The following is a 24530-nucleotide window of genomic DNA, read 5'->3' as shown; positions in this document are numbered from 1 at the left end:
GATTACTATAGCCAACAATTGTCTTTACAATAGATGACATATATTGTAATAATTTATGATTCATTTTAGTGAAGAGAAAAAACATCCTGAGTAGAAAAGGACTTGTTTCTTATAAACATAAACCAACTGCCTTGTTTCTAAGGCATTCTCAGAATATCAGTTCAGTTCCTTGCTTAGCCACATGTTTTGTGTATGACCATCACCGGAAAATAAGTCTCCTTGTGTTTCCATTACCCATCATTAAAGGGAAGTTAATATTTATTTGCTTCGGCTATTAGAAAGTAAACCCTTCAGGACAGTGACTGGATTTTAATCACTGTATATATAAAAAGAAGTAAAACTACTGACTAGTTCTATTTCATCATTTTAGGTAATAATACAGTAAAAAGTTAGACTGCTAAATTCTTTATTAAGAAATGGCTTCAACAAGCAAATATTCCAAGCCTATGGCTGTTTTTAAATCCTCTCAATAGTGGCACTCAGATACTCTAATCCCTTTCTGCAGAGGTGAAGCAAAATCTGAATCACAATCCGATGTTGATGTCTGGGAAATCCTGAGGAAAGCTCCTCCGTCCGAATATGAGAAAATTGCTTTTCAGTATGGTATCACAGATTTGCGTGGGATGCTGAAACGCCTCAAACGCATAAAGAAGGAAGAGAAAAAAAGTACAGGTTGGCGAGCTGTATTTATTCCAAATATATGTGTCCATATCCTCTTCTTTGTGAGTTCTTCAAATATTAACATCAGCTGGACAGCAGCCAGATACAAGACCAAGGGAAATAGTAGTTTCCTATTCCAATTGTTACACAGTCTTTACATGTGAAATGCTGATTACCAAAGATTAAAGCTATCCCCAAAGCTCTGAGCTACTTTGCTCTGAAACTCTGGATATTCAGAACCTGCTCATTTTACCAGTTTCTTCTGCTCTGCCCCTTGATCTTTCCCTGAACATAAAACAACGATACTCCCCTTACCCCTAAAACTGGTCAGTATGTCAGGCATCAGTGATACATTTAAAGAATTTAATTTCCATTGGGATGACACATTTGGAAATCTTGAGCCTTTTCTAGTCCTGTGAAGTACTAATTACCTAATTTTAACTAATTTGTTTTTAAAGTCTGAAACAGAAAAGGCAAGCTGCCATTCATTAGTACTGAGAAGATCAGTATAATTTTCTTACATGGGCAGACATAGCTGTAACTCTATTTAGGATGTGTTGAAGTACCTATTCACATCTGATTTAGAATATTCTACTTTGCTTATTTTGGTTGATATCACATGCTTTTCATGCTATGTTAAGGAGTAACAGAGAACAGGATGAAGAACAGACAGAAATGGTAAAAATGCAAACAGGGATGCAGAAAGGGGGGGAAGGTTTAGGATGATGGTAAACAGCAGGAAAGTGAATAAAGATATACTTTCCTGACAGAGGATGTAAAAAAAATTAAAAAAAAAAAATAAATAATCAAGTATAAAAATTATTAAGATTTTTTTTTAATCATTCTTCATCATAGCATTCCAAAAGAAACTGGATCCAGCTTACCAAGTGGACAAAGGGCAAAAGATTAAATTAATGGTTGAAGTTGCCAACCCAGATGCTGATGTGAAATGGCTGAAGAATGGGCAGGAGATCCAAGTGAGCGGCAGGTAAACTAGAAATTTAGTTTCCAAATCCAAAAATGAATGGGCTACAGCTTGGACAAAGTGGGAAAACTAGCTTTTCTTAGAAAGAAAGGAATAAAATAGGGAGAAATAGGAGCTGAGAAAGAATGTACATAGTGCTTTGGCTCAGAGTCAGTTTGGTGTTCTCATGACTGTTTCTTTTTCTTCCCTCTGCTCTATATATCTACACATGGAACTGGATGCTTACATCTACCTACTTAGCAAGTAAGTCCTCAGACTATATTCTGATCTTTAGGTGTATATCCAGAGTTCAAAATTACTTTCTTGTGATATGGCACATACTTCAGCGTAGCTTGTTTGTAAAACCAATTTCCAGTGATTTTGTTCTGAAGCCATGACAAGGCATTTTTAATGGTAGTCAGGTTTGTTGTATGGCTGGATGTTAGAAAAGCATCCAACACCATTTGCCGGAGTTTGTATGTCTCACACTTGTATGAAGATTTCTCCATAATTTCCTATGCTAGTCTTTCAAACACTACTGCTGTCACTGAGACAGGGATATAGGGCTTGAGTCTTAACAAACCCTGCCACTGATGTCAGGAAAAAAGTAGGAACTTTTTCCTCTGCCAGGCAGGGAAAGACAGTGACGGTCAAAAAGAGTTACCTCTCCGATAATGACATTTAGATTCTCTTTTCAGATATATTTTTGAGGCTATTGGAAATAAGAGAATACTGACCATAAACCACTGCTCTCTGGCCGACGATGCAGCATATGAATGTGTGGTAGGAGAAGAGAAGAGCTTCACAGAATTATTTGTAAAAGGTGAGCAATGGTAGCAAAAGGAAAGAGACCTCCCCTAACATTTAGCATTGAATTACTGTCATCTTCTCTACTCTCAGATTAATCATGTAGGAAAGGAAATTCTCAAACATATGAATGAATTCTGACATCTATCGAAGTAGATATTTTTCTTACAGTTAAATGAAGGAAAGTTTTCCCTATAGCTGCAACTAAAAAAGCACAGGAAAACAGCACAGTAATAATTACCATTAACAGGTCTAGAAATTTACTTTAAAAATTTGATTCCACTCAAGATAAACATGTGCCTTAAGCTCTACAAGCAGATCAAGTAGTATAGAAAATTAATGCCTCTAGTTTAGAATTTCAGAATATATATGAAAACTGATTAATCCTGTGTTTGTATTCTGTCTCGCAAAGCAAAAACGAAAAGGTCATTTGATAACCATAACATGATCTGGCATAGTAAATTTTAAGTTCCAACAAAGAGAGCATCACCATGTATTTGTACAGGGGTTCTTCCTGTGGAGTGCAGAGTCGTGAAATCTACCTCTGGTCTTCAGTCTTTCATGATACTGTTTCAATAGAAGTCTCTTCATTTCCAGAACCTCCAATCCTGATCACTCACCCACTGGAGGACCAGATGGTGATGGTTGGAGAGAGAGTGGAGTTTGAGTGTGAAGTGTCTGAGGAAGGAGCTACTGTGAAATGGTAAGGGAATAGAAAAGGGGAAAAAAAGTCAAACAACATCAAACTGTATCCTTCCATAGGACATTCTAGTACCAGTGTTTGTGGACAAGAGCTGTGGAATAAACAGGAAGAAGGCATCCTACATAATTGTTTTCAGGAAAAGATTGATCCTCCTCATATATGTCAAATATTGAGGAGGAACTGAGAGGGCAGAACATGGCAGAAAACAAATTCAGTATAGATATTTTATAGTGTCTCTAGGATTTCTTGTTCAGTGTTTACAGGATGCTACTGACTGTACCAAGCTGTTAGCTTCGAAGTTTTCTAAACACTTGACAGTAATGTCTAACTATTGCCCAGACTAATCACATCTGTATTGTGATGAGCTTGCTATACTTTATGGAATCTTCTGGTCTTCTCAACTGCAGTGAGTTTGGTTTTTTTTAAAGTATTTTTTTCTTAGGTAAAAAGTTAGTGTCTCTTGAGACAGAGAAGGAATGTCATTGACTTATTTTAACATCTCTGTTGTGGTGGTCCTGCAAAGCTGGTCATTATGCATATGCAGCAAGCAGGATTATGATGACAAACATTTAGACCGTAGAGTCCATTTTGTTGGGCATTCCAGCTGAGCGGAAGCTGGAAGGTTCACGCTGCTTGGGCAGGCACAGCAGGCAGTGCTCACATACCAGGTCTTACACACACTGTTCTCACTTCATTTCTCCACCAGATGAAATTCTCTTGTGCTTGTTAACAGCTTCAGGCACATGGTTATCAACTGTTCCCACAATGCCCATTACATTCCTGGAAAGTGCCAACCACTCATCTGCTCTCCCAAAGGAAGGAACTGAGAATTTAAATAGAGCCCAAGAGCTAGTACAGTGTATGCATTACACTATTAAAGCCACATGCACAGGCACACACATGCTATTGTTCAGGAACTGCTTACAGATGCCTCGTCACAAGAGATGGGGACAACCAGATCTGTCCCTCTCAGAGCACAGTGCAGCTGCCATACTTTGATCCTATGCCTTTGAACAACTCCCATACATCTTGCAGAGCTGTTATCTGTGGGATGGGCATTTGGTATGACAAGGGCAAACCAGCAGCTGTCTCAGCCCGAAATGCAGCAAGTGGTCAGAGAAACTCTTCAAATCATAGCAACAGAAAACCGAGCAGTTAGACATTTACACTCTATTTTACTGGTTTTATTATGTGAGACTCACTCAATGCTCTTTGGCAACAAAGGGAGCATTTTGGACAATGGAGAGAAGTGTCCAGGGAAAACATGAAACAGAGTATGAAGAGCTGCAGTTTTATGGCTCATTAGGGAAATGCTCAACACTTTAAGCCAAGTAACAGGCACTAACTCAGGGCACCTGTTATAGCTCTTGTAGCATTTAAACCTGGGATATGAAATCACAAGCACATGAACAAAAGCAATTATGTGACTTGCACAAGACAGAAATAAGGCTTACAGCCTCTTAGGCACCGCCATCAGACTAGGGCTTGGAGAATTCATTATGTGGGTTTCTTCATAGTTATGAGGAAAGAATGTTCTCTTGATCACCCGGAAAGGTCTCACATTATTATTATGCAGTACTATGGAATAGTTATCTCTAAACTTCAGATGGTCTTGGAAATAATATAATTCCTGAAGAAAAAGATGTAATAAAATACATAGTTTTGACTTCATTTTTCCATCTCTGAATTCTGGATGTATCATCTTATCAGCTCCAAATGAAAACAAACTACAGTAATGTAACAATAAATCTGTGTGTCCCTATTATCACATAGTACCTACATCAATGATCTCTTAGAAGACATTAACCAACTTATTCTTAGAATCTAAACAGGAAATAGGAAAGCATTTCCAGACAGAGAAAAGAAGCATTGAGTGGCAAAGTTGAGAACAGATTTTTGATCTTGCAGATGTTTAGGACTTGGAGAGACTAAACCATGGCTGACCTACCTATTATTGCACTAGCTCTGCTTCAAGTGTGAGGCTGGACCAGATGGCCTACCGTGGTCTTTAAACCAACACTTCTATGGTTCTACAAAATCCTCCACTTTTACGCTTTAATATCAACTGATTCTTCTACTGCATTGCTCTAGTTACCAAAGGAAGACCTGTAATATTACCTTATATAAGGTTTTTCACTGCAGCAGTGTATTATTTTAAGCCAAATGATATCTGGGCGTTCTTTTTTGACATTTAGTTTTATCACTCCACCATTTTGTCAGTACACCCCTCTGCAAACACTCTACTCACACACAGCATCAGCAATGTCCTAGTCACTAAACCAAACACAAGTTAAATACACTATTCCCTTCCCAGGGATTTAAGACACTACCCATTGCAAATAATCTATTTTCATTATTTAGACAAGATTTCAAGAAACCTCTTTCTTACCAATGACTGAATAGAGCATTCAGATAACTTCGATGAGCCATGTGTCTCATCACCAAATACATCACCATCAAAATACATCACCAAAAAATAAAAGTTCAGCTTTGGAACACTAGCCACAGTGCATGTGCCTGGTTTTGCCACAGCAGCATCTTGAAATTCTGGATTACAGTCCATTCTCACCAATTCAGCAAAGGTTTACTTATTGCATTGTAGCACTTGTTCCAGAACTCATCTGCATGAATGAGAATATCAGCCTTAGGAGAGCATCTTGCATGTGGCCTCAGACTATTGCCACTCAGCAAGCAGAGGAAACATTATCTTGACATAACACTAAGCATTGTATTTCATGTGGTTGTTACAGGCATCCTCTGTTTCCTCCCTTACTAGTGTTGTAGTCCTGTGATCTGGAAGGGAGGCCAATATTTTCCTAAACCAATTGTAAGTTCCAATAAGCTGTGCTGTAAAGAACAATTAGGAGGGAGTAACCTGTAGGTATTTTGAAATGCAGTTACAGCAGGTACATCTAAGTCACAAGCTGTAGGATTCCTGTCTCTGCTTAAAGTTTTGATCTTGTGATTTACTTCAGCAGACTCTAACAGAGGCAAAAGGTTTTCTTGCATACATCTACCTAGAAATTAGAGCTATAGTATTTTAATGAGTCCCTAAATAGCATTTCAATTTGCTATCCTGTAAGCTTATTTATTCAGCTGAATAGTCACTGGTAACAAATAAGGGAAATAACACAAGATAGAAAGAAAATTCTTACTCTTTTAAAAGCATAACATCTTTTCTGTTTCTTTTTCCACATGAGTAAGTATCAAAGAGAAGAATTTTTTCATTTACAAACTGCTGCAGTATTCAAGTAACATAATATAAATGTATTCAAGTAATAATGAAAAATATAAAATGCTGCAAAATGAGTAAGTTGGAGAAATTACAACTTATTTTCTTGTAGCCTGTTTATGTTATTTAGCATTTGGAATAGGAAATCTTTAAAACATCTTATGTATTTTTGTGTGACCTTTACTAAACAGAATGAATCCTCTCTGCTCATTTCCCTTCATGATGATTGGAAATTACAATAATTAAATTTCCTCCCAGGCTGGATGGTGAAGCTTAATTTAGTAATGTCTTAAATATACTGTGGCATCTTGAATGGAAAGGGCTACAAAATCTGAAATACATATTCATTTAAATGCATCCTAAAATTTTCTTTTTACTGATGCCCACAAACCATGAATTTATAACAATTATAATTCACATCAGGAAAATTAAGACTTTTAAGTCACTTTCCAGCAAGTCCAATTTACCTTATGGCAGCTTTTAAGATAAAAACTCCCTGCTGGTGAAGTGCATCTTCATCCCCCTATCTTCTACAGCATTTAACATACTTTCATGTTTATCTATAGCATGTAAATAGTAAGAATCAAGTAATTCCTTGTGAGTGAACTCTCTTAAACCAGAAGTCAAATACCTAGTGAAACTTAATGGTCAAGCTAGAAGCATTCTGGTTCTGGTTCCACTAACATTTGTGCAATGGTCTCTTTTTTTGCTAACGTGAAATGCTACAAAGATTGGATCTATCTTGTGTCTTCCAATCTCTAGTAACATTGAGATGACTCTTACTCTCTTCTTCCAACCATAGAAAAACGACTCAACACTGTTTGGCATTGCAGGGAAAAGGACGGAATTGAGCTGACACGGGAAGAAACATTCAAATACCGATTCAAGAAAGATGGAAAAAAGCAGTATCTAATTATTAATGACTCAACCAAGGAGGATAGTGGACACTACACTGTGAAGACCAATGGTGGAGTATCAGTTGCTGAACTAATTGTACAAGGTAGGCAGAGGTAATATTACAGAACCAGAGAAGCTGAAAAATGAAAACAGGCTGAAGGTAACCTTCTCCAGGATAGTGCATAGGGGTAGCATAATCCTCATGCCAGGGAAAAAGAAGACGTAATAAGGGGCATAAGGTTTGATAATAAAGGCCTCAAGGAGAACTCAGACCTGTGTGCCGGATGTAACAGATACTCTGATAATAACAGGTGCTTAACTATCAGTCCTGTTAAAGCCCTGCACACTGTGGATTTCCCTTCATATTTCACCCTTCCACAAACAGCTTGCTCAGTCCTAGCCTCTTCTACTCAGTAAATCCACACCGTTTACTTACAGAGCTATTCTTATTTGTTGATGTGCATATTGATTATCCTCACAATATCAGAGAAAAAGCTGGAAGTTTATCAGAGCATTGCGGACCTGACAGTGAAGGCACGTGACCAGGCAGTCTTCAAGTGTGAAGTTTCTGATGAAAATGTGAAAGGAATCTGGTTGAAAAATGGAAAGGAGGTGGTCCCAGATGAAAGGATAAAGATCTCCCATATTGGCAGGTTAGTCTTGTTTCAGAAAGCAGGTACAGGCTTGGGTATTGCATTACAATCCACAGGAACTATTATCTCGGGGACAGGAATATAAAACAAGACTTTGTCCCGGCTCCAGCTAAAAGGAAAAAAGTTTAAAACCTTCTCATATGCAACCAACATACAGTCACAGACTTGCTTTGGTATGCATGCAGTCTTTCTGTGTTTGTACATTTTCCGTATACGGCATCAGTAGTACATCAGCAGAATTCATTCTGTTTTCATTAGGATTTTGTGTTTTCTTGATATTCAAACAATCTAGAAAACATATTGTTGATAACTTTAAAATTAGCAGTGGTGTTTAGACAGATAAAGATAGCACGTATATATAAACCCCTTCAGAAAAACTAGTGTTTATAGTAACACATACAGTTGTGCAGTTCTGTGCTCAAGTTTCTTAGCAGTCTAACTACTACTGGAAATGGAGACCAAGAAGATTCAGAAGATACATAAGCACTACATGTTAGGTAAAGTCTTCCTTGGTGCTCTCTACAGGGATGGAGCATCACTTTTTAGCTTGTTTTTCCAGAATTTATTGTAGTCACAATCTGATCAAATGAAACCAGTCAGCAGTGTTACAACTGCCCTTGTAATAATCATAAAGAACTGGACTAAAGCAGAGAAGATGCTTCCTCTATTCAGACTAGACTATGCATCTACCTTGACAAGAAAAATCCATTCATAGACAACATGCTGACATGGATTTGCTTGAACACCGAAAGCAGAGCAATCTAATCTACAGCCCTGGTGGTTGTTGACTTGATGTTAGGGTAAGGGGAGAAGAAATAGTAATGTCTATTAATATCCTATAGCCTGCACCTTGTGTCTTGAGATAGCCCTGTTTCTCCTGGAGAGGTAAGATAAGGGAGCAGAATGTATTTGTTCATGTTTCCAGAATCCATAAGCTAACTATTGAGGATGTAACACCAGGTGACGAGGCTGATTATTCCTTCATCCCTCAGGGATTTGCTTACAACCTTTCTGCCAAGCTTCAGTTTTTGGGTAAGTTATCTTAGAATATGTAATGGGAATTCCAGAGGGGTAAAATAATGGTATTAATCACAGTTATACCAGGAAAGAGCGTGCAGAATCTCTTTCCTGATACCCCAATATAGGCACATTGCTTTTCCCTGTTATTTTGTGTTATCATTATCACATTATTTTACAGAGCCTGTTTTCCATTTTATTGCATTAATCTCTTGATGTATATGCCTTATGAGGTTTCAATGATGAATAGTTTTAAAATTATTTTTTGTGTGCAGATGCTATGTAAATTCTGTTTTCTGATCTATTTCTCCTACACCCTCCCCCTCCTTTTTTTCCCCCAGAGGTCAAGATTGATTTTGTACCAAGAGAAGGTAAGAACAGCAGTCATTATTTATATACAAGTAAACATGTTTTCAATAGCAAAGGAAGCAGTGCTTTTTCATTTTTATTTTAATGTATGAATATTCACTTTTTTGTTGTTGTTCCATATGGAACACTCAAACTATATTTAAAAATTATTTTCTCTGCTTTTGCTATAGAACCTCCCAAAATCCACCTTGACTGTCTGGGCCAATCCCCTGACACTATTGTCGTGGTGGCTGGGAACAAACTGAGATTGGATGTTCCCATATCAGGAGATCCAACACCCACTGTCATCTGGCAGAAAGTAAACAAGGTAATGTGTAACCTGACACAATGTCTGAGGCAAGGAAGTCGCAACAGGAAATTTATTTTCCTTCTCAAATCTTACTTTGATTTACAATTCTTAGTTACATGTATTTTCACCTTCCTTTTAATTTTATTTTTTCTTAAACCTCAAGAAAAAAAAAATTAAATATCTGCAATGCAGCTCTTTGGGATTTAGCTGTTTTTATGAGAGTCATCCTGAACTCTTCTTTTTCTGAACTGTTGCCTGTTTTTCTATTCCAAAAGAGAGGGCTGAGTATATATGAGTAGACATATGTACATGCAGACAGTAGGATACCATACACATTTATTCTCTTCCTACCTCAGAGCAAAAGAAATAAATGAGTCATCCCCATCACCTTCACCTGACAGGACGGACATGTTCTGGAGATGGCAGCTTCTTTTTTAATCTTTCTCAAGAATTCTACAGTCTGTGAAGAAAATGTCGTCTTAGCAGACCACTGGGATAAAACTGTATTTGGTATAATGAAAATAGAGGATACTTGCTACTTGCCTTATCAAAGCAATTACAAAACATCAAAGAAAGAATTTAGAAGCTAGACACAAAATGTTAAGTGAGCTTCCTTTCTGGCTATCTCAGAACATTCCCATCCCTCACCATCTGTGGGCTCTTGAGCTATAACTAGCACAAAACGCAGAAATACTTTGCATAATATTCTACAGCATCATTACACTTCCCATAGGTGTAGATAGAGACAAAATAATATTGCCAATTATATTAATTTCCCTGATCTCATTTTTTCATGATTCTGCCACGTTCTTTGTTCAGGTTAGCATATTTAATTACACTTAGGACTATTTTCTGCAACACAGAATTAGTATGGAAACAAACAAACAAAAAAGCCATTTATCTCTCTTTTGGGAACCAAGAGAAATTGACACCCTAATACACAAGTTTCTCTGATAAAATGATGACTGGGTGTCAGGCAACCCCTATACAGTGTTATTTCTAAGGCGTGTGGTCTCAACATATGAGTAAAAGAAGCCAGTCTTGATTTGAAGGATACTTACTAATGAAATCCTAAAGAAACAGTAGCACAGCTTCATAATATTGTTTGATGTGTTTTACAGACCTGGCTATATTTCTGAGTGTTAAAACATTTACATTGACTTACTAGCCCATTGTTACAGAAAGAAGTAATCTTTATTTTTGTAGTTACACAAGATGAGTAACTAGTACCACAGGACACAGATTCACAACCAGTTACAATTCTACTGCAGCAGTCATGCATCTTTCTTTGTTAAGCTGTAAATTTGGTTTTGCTGACTTATCCTTCCCTTAATTCACTGCAGTCTGATACATCTATTTCCATTTCTGCTTTTTTCTTTTATCAGTTGATTTGCTTCCCAGGTCTGCTTGCTGCCTCACTTTGCTCTTTGCTTTTCTCACACCTCCATATTCAACCCACCTAACAAACCTATGGACTCTTCTCCTCTGTCTTGCAGAAACAGCTTTACTGCTCTGCTCAGAAAGACTTAGCTTACTTTCTGTGGTTTCTTTGCTTATCTAGAAAAGCGACCTTGTTCGAAGCAATGATGATTCCATGACTCCCTCAGAAAATAGCAGTGATTTAAATACTGATAGTAAGGTAAGCTCCTTATTATTTATGCAGACACACAAATATGTTTAGTGTTTTCCAGATAAAAGGTCATATTCAGAAGGAAATAAAATTAAAGTCAGTAGATATTAAAACTGGTGAAGCAAATAGCACATCAGGCCCAACATCCTGCCTCACAATGGTAATTACCAAACACTTTGAATGGGCACAAGAGATCTGGTGACTAATTTTAGAGTAGGATGCTGATTGAGGAATCTCTTTCTAATCACCATCACATGGTGGCTGGATTACAAGGAATCAAAGCAGTTATCCGAAAACTCTTTTTAATATATTTGTGACCGTTTATCCCTTTTTTCCCCACTAACCTGTAAGCTTCAATAATAACTAGAGGAAAAAAACTAGGACAAAATCTTACAGGACAGAGGGAAAGATGACAATGGGTCAAGAGAGTGGACTATGTATGTACAAAACGGTGAAAGAGGATTCATTTTCCAACAAGTTTCCTTTTTGTCATAAATAACTTACTTTGATAGAGTCAAAAATATTTTACATTTATTATGCAACAATAAACCTTTCCCAGGATTAGTGTTCTGCTGTACTAGTCATTATTCAGGCACATATGCTTTCTAATTGTTTCTGTTCTAAGTCTAAAGATACACAGGTACATAAAGAAGAAAGGACTGTGTTACAAACGTACAGCAAAGTTGTGGTCATTATGTTTAGACCTCAGCTCAGAGAAGAGTATAAAGTTACCCCACATGATGTCCTTGAGTGACAGAAATCACACTGATGCCATTAACAGTTACAAGCAACATGGTAAATTTTTTAGAGGGAAACTGTTCAAGTCCATGTTATCTGATGCCAAATGTAGGTACTGTTGATGAGGAACGTTTGCTCAACCATTTGAATTTGAATTTGCAAACCCTCTTGAATTTACACAGTACCCAACTGTTATCTATGAAATTCTTTACATTGATACTCGCAGCTAACCCAAGTAGGAATTTGTGGAAGTACTTAGCAACTTCTTTGAAACGTAACTGGGTATGTGTAACTAGCAGTGAATCTTAACAACCTGCAGAATTTCGGAACCAATTTTCCCAAATGTCATTTATGTGAACCACTTAGTCTATATTTTCTCTCTTCTACATACAAATAGAACTTGAAAAACATTATAGCTTTTCAATAATTGTTATAATATTCAGTGATTTGAAGATTTTCACTAGCTTACATGCACCCTCATCAGGCTGTCCCTGGCACAACTTACAATGAATTTATCTGTTACTTTCACTGCCCACAGCTTCTGTTTGAATCTGAAGGCAGAGTTCGTGTGGAGATGCATGAAGACCACTGTGTCTTCATCATTGAAGGAGCAGAAAAGGAGGACGAGGGAGTATACAGAGTTATAGTTAAGAATCCAGTGGGAGAAGATAAGGCTGATATCACAGTCAAAGTTATTGGTAAGTGAAGGAAGGAAACAACCAGAGCATGAAAGCATCTTGAGTTCACTGAAACTCACCCTTCTCTAAAACTAAGGCAGGTTCTGACTTTAGGTTTAGAAAAACAGAAAAGGATCATAAAGGCAGGAATACTATCAATCACAAAATTTGGCAGAAGTATTTTTCACAGGTAGTTGCCTTCTGTCTGAAAAGGTAACAGAGCAACTCCCAGTAGAAATCCATGTATTTCCTTTTTATATATTTCCAGTTTCAGCTGATACTATTTATCATTTTATAGATTACATTCTGTTCTGAAGTATATGCTTCATGCTTGTCTGAGATGAAAAACTTCTTGTCATTTTGTTGTGGTTTATGTTTTTAAGCAAAGATTACTTCATTCTATAAGCAGTAAATGGTTAATGGTTTAAAGAGACATAATGTATCTGATATAAGCAGATTGCCACTATGAGTCACAGAAGAGCTGGGGGAAATATGATTTTGAGTCAGTAATTTTTACGAAACTTTTCATAGTATTTAACTTGTTTACACCCTGCCACACATATGACAAAAGGTCAGGTTATAAGCAAACTTAGAAATGATAAAAGAAAATTACTTTCACCTACAGTATTAAAATCTAGAATTCACTGCTTAGGTGAATACTAAGTATCTTTCCATCTTTTACAAATCTTAAATCAGGATATTTACTATGAATACCTCTAAAATATCAAAATATGCGAGACACGTAGCCATTGTATTCTATATAAAGATTATTCTAGAGAAAATAGGAAACTCTGGAGCAAACCTCTTCTTACAGAATTACCTTGTTACCTTACATTTTTGCAAAAAAGTTGATTATGTCTCGGAAGAACAAGGGAGCTGAGTAATTAATGGTATTTAAAGGAAAACTAACCTAACACAGAAGCATCAAATAGCAGGATTCACTTTACACTAAGATAATACATTCTTGATTGTACCTACTCTTGCTATCTGACAAAGCTGTATCAATATGATACGGAAAAAATGTTGAAGAAAAATATTTCATTGACTTGTATACAGAAATTGAAACAGAAACAACTCTCATTCATTCTCACATTTTCTTCAGATGTTCCTGACCCTCCAGAAGCTCCCAAGATCAGCAACATTGGAGAAGATTACTGTACTGTGCAGTGGCAACCCCCTAAATATGATGGTGGGCAACCAGTACTTGGTAAGAAGTGCTAAAATGTAAAGTCCCCAGCAGCCTAGCCTATATTTTTTGCTGGTCCTTTAAAATGGCACAGAAGGATTCTCTATGTTTATTCACTCTAGGAAGGCTGACCCTCAACAACTAACTAATATATCAAACCTTCAAACTGGTCTTGATTCTGGTCCTTCAATTTTAGGGAGAGAGTGCCCCCTACCCGTGCTATTTGAATCAGAGAAATATTTCAGTAAGTTACCGAAGCACAAGATGGTGATACCAAATATAGTTAAAGCTAAACATTCTCATTCAAGATTGAAATTTTGGGTCAGTAAGACAGGCCTTTGGACTTACTTAGGAATACCACAACAGATCTGTGGCCATCTCAGTCACCAGCTCCATTTGGCTGCAATCTCAAGCACTCATGCAATACATGTTTCTTTAAGAAAACTACTTCATAACTCTACTTCATATACAACCACACACCATGGGTCACAAAACACGTTTCAATCATTTTAATGACCTCAAAATCTGTACTAAAAACTAGAGGCCAAAGTTATCATGCGATACAGGAAATGAGCAGGAGCGATCAAGAATATCACCAATACCATTTTAAGTTCTCTGCAGAGCATGGTGGTTTTTAGATAAAACTCCCTGTGATGCTCAGAAAGAAACGGAAATAATGCAGGGTCTTGGCCAATTTTAGGGGAAAATTCCTCTGGACTCCAAAGCTAGCAATTTGTTTAATAATGATCACTGGAGTTTGAGTTTCTTTTCAAAAAAAATACACTTAAAGCTATATGGACTCTCATGGGGTTGCCAGGGCTAGAAATGTTCTAAAATTCTTTTAACCCCCTGCATAGTATCTGGAAGAGAGGAGTTTGTATTTGCTTTTGGATATTTGGACTTCATTCACTTCCACAGGAATAGAGTAACCTCATTTAATTCAACAGAAGTTATCTGTGCAGGAATAAACAAGATACTACTGGGCCAGTCCCTTGTGGTTTCACCTGTTCTGACAGGAGACAAGCAAGAAGTTAACAATTTAAACTATTATGTGCAAAGATGTATACCAATAGCTGTCCCATTACCACAGCCACCCCCCCGCCTTGACTATGCAAAGCCCATGATTTGGTTTTGTAGAGTTTTCAGGACACATGTTTTGGAAAGTTCCTTGTTTTGTTTTCACTGTCAAAGGAATGATTTTATTAACATTCCACTAACAACCCTTTGCACTACCTGAGGAGGTTTATTCAGTTAGCACAGGACTGTAGTACTAATAGAGCTAGAATAAAACACCTGGGCGGGGGGAGGAGATCCAGCACTATCCAGTCAAACAAAGCTTTAGGAGCAAGTTAAAAAGGCAGGGGGAAAAGACATATGCATCCCTACCTGTCTTCATATTGTTACAGATGGCATTGTAGGCAGTCTACTACAGTCTTTATTAACTATATCCAACAGATATAGAAAATAAGTTCACACCCCATCTTTACTGTTACGTAAATCTTTCATGAGGTCTCATGTACTTTTTATATTACTAAAGCAGTATCTTTATCTGTAATACATTCTGTTCATTTGGGGAAATAATCTGTTTTACCAAATGTCACTAACAGTACCAGTATTGTCTTTTTACCTCCTTTTTACTTTTTTTTTTTTTAATGGCAATTCTGGTATGCCACAGTGAAGAAGTGTCTCAGTTCTGACAGGAAACTAGGCATATCTAAATTGGCAGAAAAACAGAAACTGAGTTGCTGAAACTTCTTTCAGTCTCACAGACCCTGGTGAAGAGAGAAAAAAGCAGGAACGTGTAAAAGGAACCATAGGTTCTTTGCTTACAGCATTTAACTCTGTTTAAAAGTTACTGAAAAAAAGCATGCCACGAGTAACTTTATACATTAGAAGTGATGATACAACCTGTCAGCTCAAAGGTACTTCCACCACTCATTTCCCAAAACATTCTGTAGACTCCCATGCAATTCAATATAGACAGGAAAGGCTCCTGATGCAGGATGTGTGTGCCTGTAGCACATCAGCAAACATGCCTGTCGTTCTCCATCTCCCTTTAGATGCTAAGTGTGAATCATACTTCCCAGGTATACCAAAGGGACATCTGCAAGTTTGATAGCTGTGACCTTTGTGAGCAGCAGGGACTGAATCATTGACCTACACAGCTCAATTCCTAAGTCTTTACAATGTGTTTGCTATAGACATACTATTGTAGCTGACCACTGTTATGGACGTATTCTCTGTAGACTATGGGTAGAAACAGACATACAATACATGGCATGTGTAAATTACTATTCAGTGTGTTTTCTGATTATTCACTCCATAGTTAAAAGATTAATAGCTTTCAAAACAAAACCTATTTAAAAGAAGTCTACATGCATCACATTCAGGCATACCACCTGCAACACAGAGAAGCAGCATCCTCCATATTAAGGATCAAGAATCACAGATTCTATTCCCAGTTTTGGGAAATGAGTTTATCTTTTAAACTGATAACCCAGCCTGATTTAGGCATTCTGAAAAACAGCACAGTAGTGTAGGAAAGGCTGTGGATGTTGAGGGGGTGAAGATGTACTAAAGACCTGGATTCTGGGGATACAGACTACATCTATGCTATACCATAGATTTGTTCTGCAGTGCATCCAGGTCTCTTGGTTCTCTGTAATCACACAGGTTCACTTTCTTCCCAAGGGAATCAGAGCAAGAAAAATGGTGCGTGGCCAGGACTCACTCCACTATAGGGCTGAAGCAGAGATGGGATCTGCACTGTCTGGGAAGCACCCTGCAATTCCATCACTTAGCAATGGACACAGAGATCTAACATCAGTTCTTTAATAAATCATATTAAAAAAAGGGCGGGGGGGGAGTGTCAAACTGTTCTTCCAACTGATTTTTGTATTGGGATTTATGTTGTTAGTCAAGATTAGTAAATTGCAGCAGAATATAAGAAAGTGTCCTGGTTTCAGCTGGGATAGAGTTAACTGTCTTCCTAGTAGCTGGTACAGTGCTATGTTTTGAGTTCAGTATGCGAAGAATGTTGGTAACACACTGATGTTTTCAGTTGTTGCTCAGTAGTGTTTAGACTATAGTCAAGGATTTTTCAGCTTCTCATGCCCAGCCAGGGCACAAGAAGCTGGCACAGGACACAACCAGGGCACCTGACCCAAACTGGCCAACGGTGTATTCCATACCATGGGACGTCCCATCTAGTTTAGGAACTGGGAAGTGGGGGGCAGGGAATCGCCGCTCGGGGACTGGCTGGGTGTCGGTCGGCGGGGGGTGAGCAATTGCCCTGTGCATCATTTGTACATTTCAATCCTTTTATTACTACTGTTGTCATTTTATTAGTGTTATCATTATCATTATTAGTTTCTTCTTTTCTGTTCTATTAAACCGTTCTTATCTCAACCCAGGAGTTTTACTTCTTTTCCCGATTTTCTCCCCCATCCAGTGGGGAGTGAGTGAGCGGCTGCGTGGTGCTTAGTTGCTGGCTGGGGTTAAACCACGACAGAAAGAAATTAATTTTTTAACTCTGTCTCACACATTTCAAGGCAATTTCTCCTTCACTGAAAGGGCTTTCTGTTGAACTGCTGTGTCTCATGCATTTCTCTGCCATTAGAAGTGAATGACCACATTCTCACCAGAAAGACCATTTAAACCAGCTCTGCTAGTATCTCTATTTTGCATACATCTAAATACCTTAATAGTAGTGTACAGCATGCAAAATGTGCTTAAAGCCTAATACCAGACACAGACAATTCTAAATAACTTCTACTCTGAAAAGTATAATTGTTCAGGTAAGAATGTCAGAGAAAAGGAAAGTAATACAAGAGGAAACTGGAGGAAAATATCAAAGCTTCACACAATTCAGTTATATGCAATAATTCTGAATCACATTTGGCTTTTTTATGCCATTGGGAGAAAAAAAAGGTGATTTTCTTTTTTCCTACATGTGAGAGAAGAATTTGCAGTTCTTTCACATCAATAAGAGCTATTCTTTCCAGGCTATATTTTGGAGAGAAAGAAGAAGAAGAGCTATCGATGGATGAGACTGAACTTTGACCTTTTAAAAGAGCTAACCTATGAAGCCAAACGAATGATTGAAGGAGTAGTTTATGAGATGCGGATTTATGCTGTGAATTCTATTGGCATGTCCCGGCCAAGCCCTGCCTCGCAACCCTTCATGCCAATTGGTGAGTTCTACCTATTATATTACTTCTAGTACAAAACCAAGACAGGACAATTTTCACCTCTTCTCTTCAACTGCCCTTATACCGAAAAAGAACATGTTAAGAAAAAGGCTATCGATTATCTCTATAGTCTATATTTAATCAACCTTTTCATTTGTTATCTTCCTCTTCTCTATCTCTCATTCCCCTTCCTGAGAAGCACAGAGGTTCCAGTTTCATGAAATTGCTGATGAATTTTTAGTTGTTATAATTAGAAGTGTGAGAGTCAAGCTGGATCTGGAAAGGAGGAGAACTAATTGACAGAAATTTCCCTGTCCCTCTCAGCTTCTCCCATTCCTTTATGGGTGCAAATATCACAGTATCCCACCCAGTACTTCCTTAATCCTGACCCTCTCCACAGCTAAAAGGATAGCTGATCAAGAAAATATTTGAGGAATTATTTTCTATAAATAATCCTTCCCAACACAGCAGTGCAGTGTCTCCTGCAGTCCCTGAGCAAGGAGTAAACTAAAGGAGTCCTCAGGAAAACTGCCTGCTAAGAGCTTTAGAAAGACAACCCACAAAAATACAAATAGCTGAAGATTAAAATGACTAGAGTTGCTAGATCTACAAATATCAGCGAAGGGGGACAGCCTGCTGAAGGAGATAATGTAAAAGCAGATGATGCAGTGAAGGGGTCAGAAGGAAAGGATGAACTGCAAGAAGGGTCTCCTAATTCTGGATTTCAAACACACAACGGCTGGTCTGCAACAAAAGAGGGCAAATGGAAACCATCAAGTGGAGCTACTGATAAAAAAGGTCCAAAGTTTTCATGGGATAGGCAGAGTTTTACTTGATTAAGGATAAAGTTCACACTTACTGCTTCAGAGAAGAGGTTTGGGGTTTTGATCGTGTGCTGTGTGGTTGTGTATGCTCCGAACTGCCTTTGCCTCCTGTGTGCTGTTCATAGTCCTTGCTGCCATTTGAATATGAAAAATTTTGACACAGCTACAGAAAGGAAACTGGGTGATATTTTTGTAATTTTTTTTTTTTTACAATAACTTTGCAAACTAAGATCAATTTCAATCAGTTGCACAATTTATAAATCTGTTTAACTTAGTTTATATATGAAATAATTCTAATATGTAAAATCTGTTATGTATATTCAAAAGATGTTCAGTTTATAATACATATACACAGAGTACGCCAAACATACATGATTGCTTTTATGCCATGTATACTAAATTTCATGTTCCAGCACTCTAAATGTAATTCTGAAAAATTTATCTTTCTGTTTGCTTTTAGGAATCAATGAGTTCACAGTAGCATTTGTGTGCATTTGGGATTCTCCAGTAAGGGCTCTTCCTGATTGTTTTTTAATTAGTAGACAACAGTCATGCTTAAGATGACTGAATTTAGCTAGTGGTCCTTCTGAACTATGGATTTAAAAAGAGCCATGACACTCCTGTTCTGAAAAGATATGAAATAGCTATATCTGACAGAAATATTTTTGTCAGCCCCAAAATATTTTTCCCAGGCATGTCTCTATTACAAATGCACAAATCAGTACTAGTGTTTCTGTAAACATGTAGTCGTAACTTTTGGTCATTTTCTCCACTGTTAGAAGAAAATGAGTGAAGTCAAATTTAGCCACTAATGAATTTGGTCCTCTGACTACGTGAATTTTGTCTAATTACAGTCAGGGTGTAAATACAGCATACAAATTGTATGCATTTTTATTTCTAAACTTTTCTGCAGACTTCTGCTGACAATTTGACTCCCTTCTACAACTCTTCTTTTTTCATTGGCTTTTACTTATGAGGGAGCACACGTGAATAGGAACTACCGTCTTAACGTCTTGTTCCCCTCACTATTATAGGAATCTTATGCTGCACTTCTATTAAATGAAGTACTAGCTGTTACATTTTAAAACTGAGCTTCAGCTAAATTTATTTTATTAAAACAGATAGTGGTATATAATTCAGCTGCTAATCACTCCTTCTGTAGCCTTTGAATTCTCACAGTTACATTGCTATTTCTCAGAATTTACTTCTATGTATTTCCTTGTAGCTCCTCCAAGTGAACCAACCCACTTTACAGTGGAAGAGGTTTCTGACAGCACTGTTGCTTTGAAGTGGAGACCCCCTGAGCGGATTGGAGCTGGGGGATTAGATGGTTATATTGTGGAATACTGCAAAGATGGATGTAAGTAAGCACAAGTACTAGGCAGCAGCAACTGAACATTATTAAAATACTACAATTGCAGTAGCTTCACTGCAATAGCCCAATAAATTAACCGTATCCAGTATCATTACATTTGAACTCTAATCTATGACTAACATCCATGACAACCATCACTAGACTTACCACGATACGACTGTAAAACCATGAGTCACATCAACCATAACATCATCTTCACAATCATCATAAACTTTAATACAGAAAAGTACTACAGAAATACCAGTGCTGTTCTATAGTCACTACTATACTTTTGCAGCATTCACAAATTGTGTATTCCTTAAAACCGATATAATAACATGACTGTAACAATATCAGTTAAACCTTCAAGTAGCTGATACCTTATCACATCTAATACTTGTGGTCTGATAACAAAAAGTATAACTGTACCATATCTACAACACTCAATTTACTGCAATGCTAAAACACAACATTTATGTCATAAAAATCAGATAAATTTATAATCACTTAAATCATGAAATTTTCACTGACACTAAACTCAATTGCCATATAACCTAAACTAGGGTTTTTACAGGGTATAATCTATTCAGAAATATATTATAGTCTTTAATGAGATATCGTCATGGAATTACCAGAATCCCTATGTCATCATCATAGAACAATGATTTTACCAGTCATACTCCTGTGTCATTAGAATAACTAAGGAAGCCCCAAGAATTCTATTCTACAGTGTCAATTGAGAAATTAATAATAAATTCCAACAGTTACGTGGTTTGTTATTATTTTCAGCATATGTGGCTCCCACCAAACCATTTGGACACCCACAGAAGATATACTTATTTGAGAAAGGCTTCACTTTCTTGCTAAAATTACTTCCAAAATTCTCTCCCCCTACCCTCTTGCTAATGAAAATAAATTAGAGAAGCCCCACAGCTCTAAACTCTATAAAACAGAACGCCAAAGGAACTACCCAATGACGATTCCCTTACCCTTAGCTATTTTGAGTAACAAAATGTATATATTCCTTAACTCCATGTATAAATACATCTTCTAGATCCAGAGGTCTTTTTCCAGCTTAGTTTATTCCCTTTTAAGTGTAGTATTGCATGTTAAATTCATTTCACCCTAACACAAATTTACTTTCAATTGTAGACAAGGCATCAGTTTGGAAAAATAATATATTATTACAATATGCAAATCCTGTACTTGCAGCTACAGAATGGATTCCAGCTCTTCCTGGTCTAACTGAGCGCACATCTGCACTGATTAAAGACCTGGTCACAGGGGACAAACTTCAATTCCGTATAAAGGCTATAAACCTGGCTGGTGAGAGTGGAGCAGCAATAATCAAAGAGCCTGTTACTGTTCAAGAGATCCTGCGTGAGTATCTATACTGAATAAATCTTATTAATCTATTTCCTCTGGTCAAAATTCTAATCATGTACACATGAAGAAAACCTCTGGGACTGACAAGCCTGTGCCGCCTTCTGAGAATACCACCCAAACAGCTCTTCCACTTTGACTAGGCACCCAGTATCTTCTGATTCTGAGAACATTACTATACTGTCCAATATTTCTGAAACATAGCTCTTAAAACAAAATCCTACTTCTTACTTTCAAAATATGGACATTTCACCTCTTGTAATGGCACTGTCAGCATTTAAGAGACACTTTTTTTTAACATTTAGCACTCTGCTGGAAAAGCTGTTATATTACTGCAAAATAACAGCTGCATCGGCTACAGCAAGACATCTATTTAAATAAAAGCATTTATCTGTTCTTGATTGTCCTAGGTTATTAATTAACACCCTGTGTATCACCCAACAGCAGTAGATTATAATTCATTTGACTGGAGTCCAAAAGATATCAAGAGCTGCTAATAGTGGATTCCTCAACCTTGACTCATACGAAGTGTCTGCCAGAGTCTCACTGACAGTAAAATGACTTGGTGTAAATGAAACAAAGTTGTAATGCACCTCAAAACCAAATGGACATTAAGACAGATACTCCAACTGTATGTTAAGAAATTCTTTCTGTAAATGGCTAGGAACAGAATAAGGAACACATGGAGAACATAGAAAACTTTCCAGTGAGGTAGAGGAAAGCAGGAACTAGATGAAAGAACATGCACTAAGGTCTTTTTGTTAGCAGTTAAGTAAGCTGCTACAATGAGACTCCACTCCTTCCACCTCAAAGAAAGAACTATAACTGAACGACTGTAGAAAGGTAAAGGAAATCCAATGATTGCTCTACTTTCTGAGTAAGTCCATAAATATCTCCAAATGGCAATTTACAAGGAGCTGCAGTATCAATATAGCAATAGATTAATCATAGTCTATAATCACTCTTTTACTCCGATACACCCTTTGTCCCATTCCTTCTATTGAACTGATAAAGTTCTCCAAAGAAACAAAGTCCACATAGAAGGCTCACATCCAAAGTCACCCAAATCTGCCATTTCAGACACAAGTTTCACAAATCCTGCTGTCATTGAAACCTGCTCAGTTGTAAATATATAACTGAGATTTTCCACTAAATTTGTATCCAATAGTCAAATAAATTTGAAAGTACTTAGAGAATTAACTACTCCCTAACTGAATAAACAGTGTTTGCACAATTTTCTTATACTTACAAGTGTCCAAGCCTCTCCTCTTTGGTGTTTTGTCTTATTTGTGCTATAAGTAATATTTCAAACCATCAAAAGCTGTGTATTTAATGTACTAATGCTTAAATGCAGAGCGTCCCAAAATCTGGTTGCCACGCCATCTCAGACAGACTCTGGTGAAGAAAGTGGGTGAGACAATCAATATTGTTATCCCTTTTCAGGTATGTATTGGTTTCTAGTTCGTCATGGTTATTTATCATTACTTACCTAAAGTACTTTCCTTTATGCAAGTTCCCTTTGCTTCACTGCTTAAGCAATATTACATAAAGTATGGCTGATGATTTAAAAAACCCTCTCAAACGTTAAAGAAAGGGAAAAAAAATATTACTTTTCTTTCAGTCACAATTTTTTTACAGTCACAGTTTCTCCCATAATCCCTCCTTTTGGGGAAGAAGAAAAAGTAAGTGCTGTAAGTAAGTGCAAGCCCATTCTTGCTTATTGACCATAGGATGCATCTTAAAGAGAGAAGTACACAAAAGCATAAGAATTCAACTAACTACTCTTCTGGAGCCAAGGTACGTGATGTTACCGGGCAAATTCTTTGTCAAAAGTGTGTATGTTCATTTCTGAAAGGCTGACTACAAAAATTAGAGTTTGTACTTAAACAGAGTATCACAATTGGCCCTGTATAGAACCTGTGTGTTTACGAAGAATAGCTTGGGTATTACTGTACATGAGCTCAAGGTGTAAAAAACACAGCATGCCAAGGATTATCAAGAGTGCATGCATGTAACTACATATGCTGCTATGGCATGCGCAAAATTGCTAAAATATACACACAGACAGACCTCACCAGTTACCCTGTCTTTGCATTTTCTACAGCAGTATAAGCAACTATAATGACTATTTGTAAAACACCACATGCATTTTTTTCAGATGCAAGACTATAATATCAATACAGTGCAAGAATTAGTGTGTGAAAGGAAAAGGTTTTCTGAGTGAGACACAGGAAAAGAAATTGTAAATTGCAGATTCTGGCTCTGACAGAGATAGCCTCAGTAATAATAGATATATCATTTAATTTAGTCCTCATTTATAATTTGAAGAAACTAAAATTATTCTGCTGTCCAGGGTTGACATTTACAAAAATGTAATCAATGTTATTAGTGAAGAGTTTTGAAATTCTCATGTAAAAGATGCTGCAGATATGCAAAGCATTTTTTGCAGCAGGGGAACATATATGCACAAATTACTGATATTCTTTTGTTTGGGCAGTAACAGGAGGGAAAAAAAAAATCTATATAAGAGCAAAATCTAAGTAAAATAAAATATATACGTCTTTTGCCCTGCGGTTACTGGGTTACAGGAAAAGTTGCTTTTTCACAAAGATATGTCTAATCAGTAAACAGTTGCAAACCAATACATGGAGTAACTGCCTTGAATTGCATGCTCGCACTACTTCGACATAATCACATGCTTTTTTTTTCTTTCATGTTTCTTATCTCCAAAATTGCTAAAATGGCCCCTTCACTGAGGTCTAGCCACATGCAAAATTCAAGATTTTACATCTGATATTTCTGAGTTATGTACGTCTTAAAAAAATTAAATTAAATAAACAGATATTTTTGCTGCTTTGATGCCTGAGTTGAAGAAAATTTGCACAAAATTGGCAAGCTGTCCCATAAGCAGAAGAACAGATAAAGTTTGGCGTTTTTTAGATTTGTGCTTGTGTACC

The 24530-nt window shown here is 37.1% G+C and overlaps 1 protein-coding gene across 1 annotated transcript in view; it reads left to right on the top strand.

The window, feature by feature from the left end:
• The window catches only part of MYBPC3 (myosin binding protein C, cardiac), a 61291-nt gene that overhangs the window by 22044 nt on the left and 14717 nt on the right, over positions 1-24530 (top strand). The window contains exons 12-28 of the mRNA XM_010580147.1: positions 506-672; positions 1516-1648; positions 1886-1888; positions 2323-2447; positions 3029-3134; positions 7200-7366; positions 7751-7916; positions 8842-8948; positions 9275-9304; positions 9473-9609; positions 11153-11230; positions 12498-12657; positions 13739-13843; positions 17827-18015; positions 20062-20196; positions 21403-21570; positions 22928-23016. Coding sequence (XP_010578449.1) covers positions 506-672; positions 1516-1648; positions 1886-1888; positions 2323-2447; positions 3029-3134; positions 7200-7366; positions 7751-7916; positions 8842-8948; positions 9275-9304; positions 9473-9609; positions 11153-11230; positions 12498-12657; positions 13739-13843; positions 17827-18015; positions 20062-20196; positions 21403-21570; positions 22928-23016 — 2065 coding nt within the window. The remainder of the gene's footprint in view (positions 1-505; positions 673-1515; positions 1649-1885; positions 1889-2322; positions 2448-3028; positions 3135-7199; positions 7367-7750; positions 7917-8841; positions 8949-9274; positions 9305-9472; positions 9610-11152; positions 11231-12497; positions 12658-13738; positions 13844-17826; positions 18016-20061; positions 20197-21402; positions 21571-22927; positions 23017-24530) is intronic.

The sequence above is a fragment of the Haliaeetus leucocephalus genome, unplaced genomic scaffold (assembly GCF_000737465.1).
Source record: "Haliaeetus leucocephalus isolate CR32 unplaced genomic scaffold, Haliaeetus_leucocephalus-4.0 Scaffold696, whole genome shotgun sequence".
Taxonomy (NCBI): Eukaryota; Metazoa; Chordata; class Aves; order Accipitriformes; family Accipitridae; genus Haliaeetus; species Haliaeetus leucocephalus.
The sequence above is the reverse complement of the archived record's forward strand: the minus strand, read 5'-3'. Positions and strand labels throughout refer to the sequence as shown.